The sequence below is a fragment of the Carassius auratus genome, chromosome 9, assembly GCF_003368295.1.
Source record: "Carassius auratus strain Wakin chromosome 9, ASM336829v1, whole genome shotgun sequence".
In the NCBI taxonomy this organism is placed as follows: domain Eukaryota; kingdom Metazoa; phylum Chordata; class Actinopteri; order Cypriniformes; family Cyprinidae; genus Carassius; species Carassius auratus.
Genome location: NC_039251.1, coordinates 9,423,646 through 9,439,372, shown reverse-complemented (window position 1 = coordinate 9,439,372; position 15,727 = coordinate 9,423,646). Strand labels below are relative to the sequence as shown.

Genomic DNA, 15,727 nt, shown 5'->3' with positions numbered 1-15,727 from the left:
GTTCAAAAAAGGACCCTATACAAAAAAAACAAAAAATGTTTTAAAACACAGGCCTGTGGTTCTTTTTTTTTTTTTTGCATTATTATTATTAATTCACCATTTGTAAAACAATGTTTACATTTTTTTGAAATATCATGGTATATAAATGGTGTTCACTGAATGTAATTTAAAAAAAAATATCGAGAGCTTGAGAATCGAAATCTAATCGAATCGGGACATCAGAGTTGCTACCATGCCCTATACAAAACTCATGCTAATTGAAAGAAAATTAATAAAAAAGGTTAATAAAAAGGTTGAATCCAAGATTTGGTGATTAATATAACATAATGATAGATTTACAAGCAGTTTTTAAAAGGGCAGTCATTTTTGACCCAGGATAACGAAATTAGGCAAAAGCGCATGGGTAAAAAACGATATTATTTCTCTGGTGTTGGGACCTGACTTACCTCGTCAGTTGTCATAAGAGCACATTACACTTAGCGTACCTTGTCTTTTAACACAAGCAGAGTAACCTCTCATAATAGTCTATCATTATTTTTCTTACTGAGGTGAAACCAGAACGTGTTTCCATTTCACAGGAGCTCCGTTTGTCATTGAGGGCCATTGAGAATGTACCATGGCCCATCAGTGGGTGCCGCTAGGGCTCCAAATTACCTCATCACAGCTGCTGCTGTTCTGCATGGCTGACCCCACGGAAAGGCTCTGACTGAATTGATTAGAGCCTCAAGCTGAAGTGATGATGTGTTTAAAGAGAGATGATAGAAAATGTCATTGTAATGGATTATGCTGCCAATCCATTGGTGATGCCTTGAATGTAAAATATGAACACTGAATATTGATTTTCAGGAGTAGCAAAGCACATCGTTTGTTTCTGTGAATTTGGGTTACATGACTAAATCACTTTGTGAAGTTCACTTTGAGTATTTTAGGCTTAGATCGACTTATTACATTTTCTTTGGATCTTTGGTTTGCAGATTCCAAGAGAATGCATTTGTAATACTGCTAATATCCTAGTTGTTTTGATCTTCAGATATTTGTAATGTACTTTGAATACTTTGACTGTTTCAATTGAGGTAGCATGCAAGTTGCAGAATTGCAATTTAAATATGAATGTAATGAAGAATTAGCTAATTGACATTGACCTAGAAATGCAAAGCTTGAAAAGACTTGTTTGAAAGTTTTGAAAAGTCTAAGAGCCTGGCAGATGGATAGATAGATTGATTTCCATTCCCAGAATGCATTACCCTAGTTATTGCAATTTAACTTCCTGTGGGTGTAGCCAAATCGAATTGCGTTCCGAATTTCAGTGTAGCTTCCTGTTGGTCTGCTCAAAGTCCAAATGGTGAATGAAATTGTTCCAATTCTTAAATCCTGAACTGGGTTTAAGAATCCTGAATCCTTAAATCACTCAAAAAGAAACAACCCTGTAGAAAATAAATGTTTGCACAGTGCAAACAAAAACGGGCCTTCTCTTTTGTGCGCTTTTGTATGATCACCTGCTCCCTCAAAAGATCATCTGAAGGTTGCGTTTGATTGGGACGATGGTTGCTGTATGCTAATGATTGATCTGATTTAGACGGGTCCTCTGAAGCAATTTACCACCTCCAGCTCTTTTTTTTATTTTCCTTCCTCAGGGCTTTTTGTGTCACTGAATTGCAGGTTGGGTTAATGAGGTTTTCTCTGAACATAATTCCTGTGAAATGATATACAGCAGATTGGATGAACCCTTTGTGGTTATCAGTCTTTCTGTCAGGCAAACAGTTGCCTGGGTTTGGCTGGTGTGTGCCTGGCTCGCTGCGTCTGGGGGTGTTGTAGATGGCCAGATGTTGTAAAGTGTTGGGATAGAAACAGATAAGGGCCCAGCCTGATGTTGATGTTGGATGGAGGAAAGCTTGTCTTATTGTTCTGAGCTTAAGATTGAATCAGACGGGATGGAGAACACAATCTCATATCATAGGCGCATACTTGTCCCTTCCCCCATGAGGTTATTCAGGAATTACAAGCAGCCATGTTCAATGGAAATGGATGTGTTTGCTTTGGAGTAAGCCCACTGATTGGAGAGATGGATGTTGGGTAGACCGGCGGCCAACTTTAAACTCTACGCCCTCCTCTACAGACTGCAGTCATCACCATTCAGAGGTTTCCTTCCTGTTTCTCTTTACCTCATGCTGTAGCCTTGTTATACACAATACTGAGAGATCTTACTTTACTTTGATCTATAGGTTTAACATCAGGATTTAGTAGTTTTAAAGTTAGGGGTGTCGAAATTAGCACGTTAACACAGGTGTAGTGTTGTCACGGTACCAAAATTTCAGTATTCGGTACCGATACGAGTGAAAATTCACGGTTCTCAGACCGATTCCGTTACCAAAGCAAAACACAAAAATATGCTAAAAAAAAACAACACATCACTACAAATAAAACCAATGCCATTCTTTATACTTATTTATAATTGTTTCAAGTTTTCTACAAGTAATATAATTATGAAAAACAGTAAACAAGTTTCACCCAAATTTAATTTGTCTTTTAATTAATGAAATGTAAACATTTTATTTTTTGGTAAATAAAGGGGATTTGCTTTTAAAATTAAAACATGGAAGAAATGTTGTGTGATTTATTTCTTTAAAAAATAGTTTAATACATTTTTTCAACAGTAGTAGCAGTATCACATACATTTTGCTAAATAATAGTAATATTTCTAGCACAATGTCTTTATGTAAAAATTAACTTTTATTTTGACGGGTTGCCGGGAATACCTTTAAATTGACTGGTTTTACTCAGATGAAATGGTAAAATGCTTGTGAAGTGACTCAGAACAGTTCTGGTTTATGTATTTATGTCCTCATTGAGACGGCAGATGCAAACCCGCACGTCTCTGCCATTCATTCAATCAAACAGAACATGCAGGATTCATATTTCGAAGTTTACAGGAAATTTTTTTACATTTTTGCAACCCTAAAATTAATTATTCAACCCTAAAGATTAATGACTGTTTAGAAGAGTATTTCATTGGCAGTTTATGGTAACTAATGAATTAACTAATTTGTTTACTAATGTGTAACTAACTCATAGAGTGAATGTGCTTTCTTTCAATGCATCTCCTTCACGTGTTCCACCATGCGCTTCTCTTCCGTGCTTATTTACTGTTCATCAGAGTGTGCATGCGTCTTCCACGCGGCATAATTTAAAGTTAATTTCAGAAAAATGTGTGATTTTAAAACTTTTTTTTTTAAATATATATATGACAGCACTAATTAAAAAACTTTTGATCAATCAGTCTTAGCCGGTTAGATACTGATTGGAAGAAATGTTGATCCTGGAGTACCTTCAACACTGCACACTTTGTCTTCATAATCAAACACCTGATTTAACTGATAGTAGAGACTCCAGGACCTGGAATGGGTCTGTCCGGTAAAGAGAGACATCCATTATGCATATTCTTGGTTGTACTCCAAGACCTCTGCTTTGGGAAAACTGATCTAGAGTCCCGATCAGAGCCCAAGAAAATGCAGTGCAGTGAAATGTCTGTTTTTTCAGATGATTTTGTGTAAAGTTTAATTTTAAAGTCACGGATTTTCGGTGCAGATTTTTTTATTTCTACAAAAAGTTTTCTCTTTTACTTACCCTGATATTATTTCAAACCTCTATGACATCTTTCTTCTGGAGAACATAAAAGATGACATTTGTTTGTCCATATTATAAAAGTCATCCGAGTGTGAAATGAATAGTACTGTGAAACGAATTAATACAATTCAACAGATTTATGAAATCTGAAATTAATAACTTTATTCACTCAAATCAATCCAAAACATCTCTACACAGACTAAATCCTTCACATCACATGAAGAGAATCATGACATTTGAGGTTTGTGACACCTGTGTGTGCCCTGACTTTTTTTATTTGAGAGTGGATATAGATCTCAATTTCGATCTTTTCATCATACAAAGCATCATCTTGCTTCAGACGACTTTCATGTCCTTTTTATAATGTTGAACTCTGTCGACTCTCATAATACGGACCAAATCTGCTGAAACTTTGCTCTGCATGTCGTCTTTTGTGTTCCGCAGAAGAAAGAGAATCATACAGGTTAGCAATGACAATAGGGTGAATAAATGATGACAGTTTTCATTTTTGGCTGATTCAACTGTCCTCCGTGCCCCCTCAAGCACAGTGTGAGATCCCTCAACTCTTTCAATCTCTTTTGGATACTCCTGGCCTACTTAAACACAACTGCTGTAACACAAGCTGGAGCACCTCAGTTAATCCTGCATGGGAAAAAACTCAGAGGCATTGTTCCACTGCTCCGACAAGAGCGGTCAAGAGTGTTGTGAAAGATCTTATCCTCAGAGGTGTAACTGGTCTGGATTGTCACAGGTTGGTGCTGGACCTCGGTAATCACTGGGTTTTGGTTTCTGCCAAAGAGCAAAACTCTTAGCTCAATAGAAACCGGTTTAGTCTTATTGATGAATTTACAGAGCAGGCTTTGTTGGGGCTGATTGTTTGTGTGTGGGGGCAGGGGGGGTTATGGTACTTCCCTCATTTGTCCTGGCCTGGGAGGTACAATCTGCACTGTGTCACCGTAGTTTTTCACATTACAAGGCCACCCTCCAAGGCTTAGGAAAAGTCTACACCACAGAAGTATATTTGACAGATCGCCCTCTCGGTTTTAAGGGTCTTCTCCTGAGTTTGCTCACTCCCTGAAGGCCTAATCAGTGCCCAGGTGGCAAAGTTGGGTACCCGCCCTTGGCCTCAGAACTGCAGATGTCAGCCGGTAGGTTCCGTGAGCTCCAGCTGTGCCAGCCAGCTGGTTTCTGCACACTATCCATGCTTCTCCCTGGAGAGTTGACCCAAATAGCAAGCCCCAGGGAATACTAAAACGCACCGCAAACAAACAACCAACCCCAATCTGTCAAGTGCAAGTAAAGAGTTGGAGGCGCAAGATTTGGATTTTTAAGTTCTCGGGAAGGAGATTCGCTCTGGTTGTCGCAACCTTTGTTCTGCAGGCCTTGTGGGTGTTGACAGTGTTGATTCAGGCCATGCGGTCAGCGTTTGAGATCGTCTCCACGACTTGGTAGAAACCAGAGGATGTTGTTTTTCCAAGAGAGAAACAGTGGCGCATTATTCTCGTGCCCAATGTACAGTCGGACGTGGACTATTGCGACAACTTGCCAAGAACTCACACAGTGACCAGCAATGGTACTCAAGCCAAAACAGTTTTTTTCTTTCCCTGTCTTGTTTTAATAGGACTAGAACATCTTCTCCTACTCTGGAGCTGGTGAGTCTGCAACAGAGCTGTTGTTGTGTTTGACCACTTGCACTTAAACTTGTGTTAATGACATATGCTAATGAGCCGAAGCTTTCGATCCCTAGTTGTGTAACTGGAGAATAAGAGAAGATCATATGTCTGTAAATGGTATTGGTTTCCTCCTCCACTTATTAGCACACACCGAGCAATATCCTACAAGTTTACTACATCCCTCGATACCTGCACTTTCACCACGGGAGCGGATGTTGTTCATATTACAGAGGAGCTAGTTTACAAGGTACACTTTGCCTAAATCTCTGACGCACGTTTGCAATGTTTTGTGACTTGCTTGTATATGCTGCGTTGACTTAAGGTAGCTATACAAGCCCCAGGATATTAGCCAGGCATCTTAAAATAAATTCAATATCCTACTGACTCTGCTGTCGGAAGTTCACACTTGGGGCTGCAGCGGTAATTTTCCCTCATGTCTTTTTCACTGTCTGATGGCTCTATATTTCCTGCCCTGCTCTTCCAGCGGAGCTGTTGTGAGGAGGGGAGGGGGTGGGTGAAACAGCCTGGCGGTACACTGCAGCAAAGATGGGCACACAAGCCTCTGCCCTCTACGTCATGTTCATGAGGATCTACAGTCTTGATTCCCTGTGGGAAAATAGCCTGTCTGCATCTCCCGCCCTCTCATTCTCTATCACTCTCTCTGGCCGTGCTTCATCCTAGCAGGTTCTGTCGCCCCGAGGAAGGCCTCCGAGTCTGGGGATGACTGACAGCGAGAATGCCTCTGTTCTTCTCTGCATTCCATGTGCACTCTACTGTAGCATCTTCTTGGCAGCCTTCACCTCCATCTAATCTCTAGTACATACAGTGGAAGTTACCTTCTGTACTGTACGTTTCAGTGATGCTGAATGCTTGCGCCCCCTTTAGGAAGAAGGTGGTAAGTGCATCTGGGGTCATCATAACCACAATAATAATTACGGTATATTGGTAGATTATATTATTTCTTTATACATTGTATGTTTTAATTTTATTTCATTTTATTTTACATTTTGAATTTTTGCTATTTACTATTATTTGGATAGAACAGCATACTAGGGCCTATTGATTTCCGAGATGCACAAAATGCAGAATCACAGAATCCAGTCATAAAAATTTAATTTTACTGTATAATGCAGAATTTCATGGAATTTGCCATAAATCAAAAGTCAGTACACTTAAATCAAAACATAATATAGACTAGTGTCTGAATATTAAGCCACAAAAATGAATCCTGCATGTTCTGCATGTCTGTGTGTGAATTAATGGTTTATATGTGCAGTTTCATTTACAATTACATTAGCACAGTGTTTAACTCACATTTGCTCTGAGTGTGAGCCACATTAGCATTTTACAATTTCTTTTGAGAAAAGGCTATAGTCATATCACATACAAACAGAAACTTAAAGGTCTTCACATCAACCCATCAAAATAAAAGTTTGGTTTAACTTGAAGAAACTGTGACAGAAATATATTACTTTATGTAATGATAGTACTACTATTACTAATAAAAGCATCAGCTTATCATTTAAGAAATATTTTATATATACCAGAAAAATGTAAATGCACAACACAGTGTTTCTGAAAAATAAATAAATGTATAAATTAATAATTAAATCATTACCTTGTGCTTTTTTCATTGTTTTAACCAAATTTCTCTCCCAAATTTTTACCTCAGCAGTAGAGAAAATAACTGTAATTAGTTTTAAAACTAGACACCTTTTATTACTTAAAGGAAGCATTATTAAACATTAGATGAACTCAAGTACTAACATGTATCAAACGGTGGGTTGCAAACCGTATGGTTCTTGTTTTATGGGAACGGTTTCAACCCCGACTGATTTCTCACCTTAGCTGTCTGTTGTTGGCAGGGACTCCTCATTCCTTTATCTGTATTTTTTCCCTGTCTTAGAGAACTCTCTGTTCTGTCTGGAGGTGTGATTTATGTATTCTTTTATTGAATTCCTCCGCTTTGTTTGAACTGAATATGGCAGCGCTGTGTAGCGTTTCTCTCGGTTTCATTGGCAGCATTAAAACCGGTCTCATCTGGTATGCTTTGATCTTGAGACAGTCAAACACTGTAGAAGGCATGGCAAAGGAATGAGATTTATGAAACCACTTAACATGTGCGATACTCGGAAATGAGAAGGCTTGTGATTGGCTGGTGTTTTTTTTTTACCTGCCAAAAGTGCATGTGCCTAAAATGTAACAGAGCTTTGTTAAACGGGAATTTTCTTCTTTGTGTGAACTATTCCTGCAAAGCTTCACAAGAAGAAACGCGAGCACACAAGACAGTTAGAGCTCGTTATCGCCTCTTTTCTTAGACCACTGTTAAATGCGGAGGAGGCGAGGGTTGACGGGGGAGTAATTTTATCGTTGTAATGAAGAGCGTATCTGCAATTAGCCTTTGTCCTCTACAGCTGAAGTTCAGGCCCTCGGATCCAAACATGCGTGACTCCCACATCCCATTTAGTCTGACTGAGGAGCCCGTCGTCTGACTGTCTGTGCTGCTTAAAGATCTCCCTCTCAACATTTTAGCTGTGGTCACACAATGCTCTTAAATGCAGATTGCGGTGCGTTACATGGCTGCTCTCTGGATTATTTGCTCTGCTCTTGAAACTTCTCATCTCAGTTGATTCTGTGGCCCCCTAATTGTGCGGTACCCTACAGAATTTCCAGCCCTAAAGCTGTTGTTCAACCATCAAATTGTATTTAGTATAATGGAAATAAATCTTCCCCTGAGGAAACTGAGTGAGGAGACACTTAGAAAGTTGAGCACTTTACTCCATTGTTTTAGGCATTGTTGCCTGATGCTCTCAGTCTCTCACTAGTCACATTAGTTTACAGTATATATACAGTTTCAGGGTTGATTTTAACAGCATGATGAGTTTGATTTTGAAATTCTCTGTAATATGTCATATTTTCATTTTTATGTGTAGAAACGGGTTGACAAACACCCTTTAGAAAAGGGCAACAGCGCCCCCCTGTGACCTAAACACTGTTCTCTCTGTTTGGTCTATCATTTCTGATATCTAGTGGTTTTAGGATCAACCTAAACTTTGTATGGATTAAGATATTGTTTGTGGTTGTAAATGTTTAATTTAGCACTTACTTCTGTGGTCACACTTTATTTTAAGTTCTGATTCTCACTATTAACAAACCATGTAACCTACAACCTTTGGCACAATAAACTCCAAATTTGCTGCTTATTAATAGTTAGTAAGGTAGATTTTTTTTTTTTTTTTTTTTTTTTTTTTAAGTTTTGGGTAGGGTAAGGGATGCTGAATAGTGAATATGGTCATGCAGAATAAGTTCTAATAAAAGCCAATATGTTAAAACTTGCTAATAATCAGCAAGTTAATTGTGAGAACTGGTCCCTGTATTAAAGTGTTATTGCCAGTGGAGCCACATGAATTATAATTTATCTAACAACTTTCTTTTAGATTATTTTGAGTGTTTTTGTGTCTTTTAAGATGTACAATAGATGTGCAATAAATAGAAAAGACACTAAAACAATCTAATGGTTTTCAGTCCAGGTATTAGTGACAGATTCCTTCTTATTTCTTGATAACTAATTATTATTTTTTTTTTACTTGAATACTGCTTCTTAAAGAAGACATAAAATGGCAGTATTTTTAATACATCTCAGACATGTTGAAATGAAAGAGCGGACAGCAGCTGACCCTTACAAATTTAAGGCTCACTTTTCGCCTGTACTTTCTCGCTCGTTTCCCAGTGGGCTGACCTGCTCACTTTAGTCTTTTGACGATAGCTTTCGGAAAGATGCTGCGCGCTTCTCTGCTTCTCTTCAGTCTGTGCTGAACTCAGCTGGCTGGAAGTGAAAGATCTGATTTATATGCTTCACAGTTCGCTTGCTAAATCTGAGGTCTGAAAAAAAGATTTTTTGCAGTGTTTACTGCAGAAAATAACCCCATGTCATTCCAAATCTATATCTGTGGTTTACAAATGGAACCATTTTGGAAGTAAATGTTCACCAGGGATTATAAAGATTTAAAAATGACAAACATACTGTGTATTTCTAGTCTTGCCAAGCCACGTGAAAGCAATGCTGCAAACTGTATAATGTTCACAAGATGTGTTTCTTTTATACTACCATTATGTTTTGTTTATTTTTTTCTGTCCTTTTTGAAGACCTCAGTTCTTCTTCACCTTCATTGAATGCTCATGTCAGATATATCTGGTATTCATTTTCATTTTGACAAATTCATTGAGTAATTTGTTAGACTGATTCAGTCCGTTAAATGTGATAGTTCATCAGCCTGAAAGTTTGTGCATTTTTGACTGATTATTTACAAGAACCAGTTTAGTGTTATTTGCATGTGAATATAGTGTTTCCACAGTTTAAAGAGATAATTATCCCGAAAAGGAACATTCTGGCTTCATAACACTGCCTTGTCTGCAAAATTCTTATGCATAACACAAGAAAATTATATTTTGAAGACATTTGGAATCAAAACAACATCGGACCCCATTAACTTACATTGTTTTTTGGCAAAAAGAGACATTTTCAGAATATCTTCTCTCGTTTTCCACAGCCCAGAGAAAGTCAGACAGATTTGGAATGACATGGGGGGGGATTAAATGATGACAGATTTTTCATTTGGGGGTGAAATATCTCTTTAAACTGTGGGAACGGTTACTCTAGCTGTTCCTTGAGATGAATCGGTCAAAAAAAAAAGCATAAACTTTCAAGTAGATGAACTATCACTTTCATTTGCATGCAGTCTTGAAGAAAGGTGAAATTGAAACTCAGACTAATATTTATTGTTGTTATTTTTTTCCTCATTGCATTCGGTTCACACTGCAAACACACAACGGTGTGATACTGAAGAATCAGCACAGATGTTAATTAAACAGTGGTTTTAGAAAACAAGACAATGTATCCTCAGTGAACACAAGGAGGCTATGAGGGTTAAAGAAGCGTGCTGCATGGAGATGCATGGTTTGGCTGGCCACTGTTTTTAATTTGCTGCTTTTTCATTTTTCCTCCATAAAGCATTTGCAGATCTTCCTATTGATCCAAAGTGTGATTTAAGGAACTCAAAGGAGGGAATATCTTTACTTTTTGCATCTCCTGCTATGATTGTGAAACTAACTCCCATCTTTCTTTTTCTCAATTTCCATCTTCTTCACTCCTGTCTGATTTCGGGTTATTCCTGTCTGTGTCCGGCCAGGCCTTTGGACCGAGAGACTCTTATTTGTCCTCTTCCACTTTTATGAGGGACATTTCTAGCTGAGATCATGTTGTTCTCATGCAGTGGACACGTCACCTGATGCGTTTAGCACAGCCGTTAGGTCATGTTTTTGTGGCGTTCACGGGCAGGTGAAAGCTTGGAGACTCTTGGAAAGTTGGTGACGTGACGGGGGATTGAAACTAAATCTGCAGTAGCTGGAGATCATATCTAAACGTTACTGGCAGTATGCGAGTGGATAATGTGTCTGTGAAGTGATGTTGTGGAAGATCGCTTTACTCAAAGGTAGAAACATACCGTTGTGGTTGATCTGAAGATGTGTCGTGTTCTGCTGATATTTGGCGTTAAATTCTTTTTTTCTGTTTTCTTTCTTGTGTCTGTGCAGGCTTGGTGATCAAGTGTTAGAGCTGTTCTGAGGGCCAGTGGAAACCCAGGTGTGTATCTTCTGATTTCTGATTTTATGTCTCATGTGGGGTTTTGCAATATTTACATTGATGCATTTAGCAGACACTTAAATTGCATTCAAGGTACATATTTTATCAGTTCTTGCTTTCCCGGGAATCAAATCCATGCTACTGAGAAATACTTTTTTTAGTACAATTTAAAATAACTGTTTTCTATTTTAATGTTTTTTTCAAATGTAACTTATTCCTGTGATCAAAACTGATTTTTCAGAATCGTTTCTCCAGTGTCACATGATCCTTAAAATCATTCTAATATGTTGATTTGGTGCTCATCTATTTGTGACCCTGCAGTCTTAAGTCGCTGGGATATATATGTAGCAATCGCCAAAAATGCATTTTGTGTGTGTCAAAATGATTCATTTTTCTTTTATGCCAAAAGTCATCAGGATATTAAGTAAAGATCATGTTCCATGAAGATATGTAATAAAGTACCTGCTGTAAACATTTACAAATGTAATTTTTGATTAGTAATATGCATCGCTAAGAACTTCATTAAGACAACTTTAAAGGAGATTTCCTCAATATTTAGATTTTTTGGCACCCTCAGATTTCAGATTTTCAAATAGTTGTATCCTAACAAACCATACATCAACCGAAAGCTCATTTTTTTCAGCTTTCAGATGATGTATAAATCTCATTTTTGAACAAATGTATGCTTATGACTGGTTTTGTGGTCCAGGGTCACATTTCTTTTATAATGTTATTATTATGTAATTGTAATGTTATTATAACTGTTAAAAACAATTGTGCTGCTTACTGTTTGTTTGGAAATTGATTTTTTTAGGGCTCTTTGGTGAATAGAACTTCAGCGATATAAATGTCTTTACTGTCACTTTTCATAAATTCAATACATCCTTAATTAAATAAAAAAAAAAAGTCATGCTGACCCATTAATGTTCAGTATTGAGCGATTAAATGTCTTCAGTCGTTTCAGTGTAGTTCAGGTGCTTTTTGCTTGTGTGTTAGTAATCACAGCCACTGAATGCTTGATAGTCTTTGATGTAAAGCTGTAGTTCCACTGTGTTCCATTAGAGGCTGCTGGAGAGCTAAATGTGCACATATCCTGCTCTGACCCCAGTGACATGACATCTTTGATTCATTCACACATTTACTGGACAAATTGTACTGTCAACAGAGTAGCTACCATGTTGCTTTTAATGCATAACATTTTTAGCTTTGCATTGAATCAGCCATTATTTTACTGCATACAAGGTTTGCAAACTTGGCAAATGGTACCAAAATTGTGCACCAAAACTTCTGAAAATCATATTTGTGTGCTTTTCCTTCCTTCCTTCCTTCCCTCCCTCCCTCCCCTCCCTGTCCTGTCCTGTCCAGTCCAAAACACCACTTTTTTGGGGTTTATTTTTTGTTTGTTTGTTTGTTTATTACTGTTGGAGGATTATTTATTATAGGGCTTTTAATATTATTCTGATTGGAAATTATAGTATTTTATAGATGTTTCCCCTAATTTATATAATTTCCCGATTAATAATAATAATAATAAAAGTGATTATTATTATTATTTTTATTTTAGTGATGCTGAAGGACATTAAACATTTTTTTTTTGGCCAAGTTTCTAAGCTCTTGAGAATCTTGAGCCTGGACTGTTTATAGATGTATTCTGAAATATCATTGTACATGTTTGTGGACTCAAATCTGGATGATTGCTGTTCTTTAGTCATTGTATACAGCTGTGAGTGAATGTGTGTGGATCACTGGTGGTTTTCTGCTCAGTAACTGTACTGGATGAGGTGCAATGGTTAGCGTTGGGCTCATGATGGCGTTAGAGTTTCAGACTGAACCCGAACATGAGCTGATACAGAGCCAGAAGATCCAGAGCACTTCATGATGAAATATTTGATGAATTGCACTAAACAGCGGTTGCATTTCATAATCTAGTGATCATGCATAGTCACTAGCTTTGGAAATATCTGATTTATTTATTTATTATTATTTTTTTTTTAATAGATCTTCCTAAAGCCCAACATCAAATATTGGCTCTGAGCTTCTTCAGAAGTTGCATGGATGAGTGTTTTCTGTGTAGCTGTTAAATGCAGCTGAAAGTGAGCGGGAATATATTAAGTCGCTGATGTTTTCATTTCCCATCTTAGCTACTTATATACTTAAATTTGTATCAAAAATAAGAACACTTCTTGTGTGAACAGACTTTTGGCTGTACTTTTTACATCTACATACTTTCTATGTAATATTCTAGTTTGTATTAATGTTATTTAATAGTTTTACTAGTTTCATTTATTTATTTATTTTTAGTTTATATAGTTTTTATTCTCTTTTTCTTTTAGCTGAATTCAATTGTTTTAGTACAGCAAGTTAAACTGAATGAAATACTGCCCTGGCAACAAGCTGAAAAAAAGTAAGTTAAAGGATTTTTTAAATGTGTTATTATTATTTATTTTTTTTTTTTTTGTTATTTCAAGTATGGATTTTTTTGTGGTTTAGTATCTTACACGCATTGCATTGCAGGGTTTGCTGAAGCAGAACAAGAATTGAAATATGAAACACAAGCAGTTTTTCTGGTAAAGAAAGTAGTCTTGTTGAAAGGATGTGAGGGGAGTAACCCAGGCTTTCGATTGGCTGAGGGTGCTGTGATGTCATCAGCTGGACTGGCTAGAGCAGACTGCCTCAGGTAAAATAGCAGGATATGTGATAGAGAAGGGAAGTGAGAAATCTCCAGCGGTCTGGGTTTACTCTGTCGAACCTTGTAAAGCTCTACTAGTGTCCTCTCCTCTGAGCTTCCTGCTTCTCTCTCTCCTCTCACCAAGTAGCGAAACGCAGAGGAGGGGGAGGAGACCACGCATGTGTTTTTGTGTGTGTGGTGGAGCGAGGGAAGGGGGCTGGTGAGTTCCTCAGAAACACAGAGCAGGGCAGTGCTGTCAGGTAGGCTCCCAGCGTCGAGGTCAGTCAGCCATGGCCCTGGTTGTGGACGCCGCACACTGCATGGGGGCCTACTACTGCCTCGTCAGGACCCGATTCAAGCGGCGACGCAAGAAGCGCTCCGAGCGGAAAGGTCAGAACGCTTTCTTTAACAGGCCTGCCGGATATCTGTGATCGGATTCGACTTGTAAAACTTGATCGGATGCAGCGTTTTCTTCAGTGCATGTGATTTGCATTTCTAGACTGATTAGTTGACATGAACTCTTTAGGGAAGTTCATCTGTACTGAGGTGTGTGGCATCTTAACTGTTAATCCTTTATTACTCAACAGATTAGAGAGAATATATGTAATATTTATCAGCTTTATGCATCAGCTTTATATTTGTAGCTTATTTGGCTTTATGAATCATCGTCTTTTTATCATTTGAAATGAACGTAAATGCACTTCTAATGGTTCTCCCTGCTTCTGGTTAAAATAACTTAGAAAGATTTGGTAAATCAGTTTACATACACAGTTTACATTTTATTTATATATATATATATATATATATATATATATATATATATATATATATATATATATAAAATCGAGGAATGTCTTATGTCCGTAAGTGTCTTAAATTCACTTTCCAATAATCTTACAGAAAAAACAAAAACTTAGTTAGTTTATTTATTTAAATTTAAATGTATTTATTTATAGGATGTCAAAATTGGGCAAAATTATAATTCCTCTGTGAAAATAATCCTTTTTAAGCCAATTTAGAACACTGAATTTCATTAAAAAAAAATAATAATAATAATAAAGATATTTACCTATTATATAATTAACACTATCATTGAATGACTTGATGAGGGTCTTTAAGTCCTTTAATGTATATTTCATTTCTTGTAAGTCTGAAAAGGAATTAAGCATGCAGATACCCTGATGATTATGATTATTAAATAGGATCATGCAGTATTGCATTGAGACAAAAAATTCAAAAGGCAGTGTTTTCTTTAAAGTAAGTGGTTTGGTTCAGCTCTCATTGATCGCTGCATTGTTTTGTGAATGATGGACGTTTCTGTGGTTAGTTTTGGGGATGCTGTTCTTTAACTGGGATTGTTGTGGAATGATGGATCGCCATGGTGATGAGCCACAAACAGGAAGAACAAAGCATGCTGGAATTCTACGGAGTTATTAATAGATTTCTCATGCATTGGTGTTATGTTTATATTCCGTTACTAAAGCACTGAAGATCATTTTTATTTTGTATGCAGTGTTCTGCAGACGTGGTCCCTGCTCTCTGAATCCTGAGATGTCACGCTTGTCTCTTTGACAGCTGTCCAGAGCAGAAAGGAATCTGACTGTGGGCTGCTATCGAAGGCACTCTCTCGCTGTCAGTCATGTGACTTGATGGTGGTGTTTTGGAGAGGACTGAACTTATTCAGAGTCTCCTGGAAGTTAGGAAATGTCCCTTTCAGCAACTTTTACTTTGTACTTTCCTAACTCCTGTACTTTTAAAATGTTCTGATTAACTCATTTCCATTTAGGTAGGTGTGAAATCCTATTTAAAATGGGAATATTATTTTAAAGGCTATTTTTTTTCTTTTGCACAGTCATCTGATTTTTATATGAAGAAGTGTGTAGGAAAGTTAATTAGCTGCTTTTTGCGGCAGGTAATGGAATTAAAGTTTGTGAATGTCGGTTATATTTTAGTTTATTTGCCTGAATCTGCCTTAAAGGCCTTTTTGAAAGTTTTCATCTTTCTTAGTTAATGTGTGTAATAATTTTTGTCCTACTTTGGAATATTTCAGTACTTGGTGTAAGTGTTTAGTATCTAGGAAGTATTTCGCTTCTGATGTTAATGCTTTCCTCCTTAAATGCA

At 37.3% G+C, this 15,727-nt stretch overlaps 1 protein-coding gene across 3 annotated transcripts in view; it reads left to right on the top strand.

Annotated features, from left to right (window-relative positions):
- LOC113108302 (double-stranded RNA-specific editase 1-like) overlaps positions 1-15,727 on the top strand; it is a 147,618-nt gene that overhangs the window by 81,734 nt on the left and 50,157 nt on the right. Inside the window, exon 3 of one of the 3 annotated variants that reach the window (XM_026271257.1) lies at positions 10,890-10,938. The exons of 1 other annotated variant lie outside the window; for it this stretch is intronic. Coding sequence is in view for 1 of the 2 variants with exons in the window: in XM_026271256.1 (XP_026127041.1) it covers positions 13,897-13,996 (100 nt within the window). In the remaining variant the exon portion in view is untranslated. Of the gene's footprint in view, positions 1-10,889; positions 10,939-13,516; positions 13,997-15,727 lie in introns of those variants that run through there. One more of the 3 variants, XM_026271256.1, reaches the window with a different exon arrangement.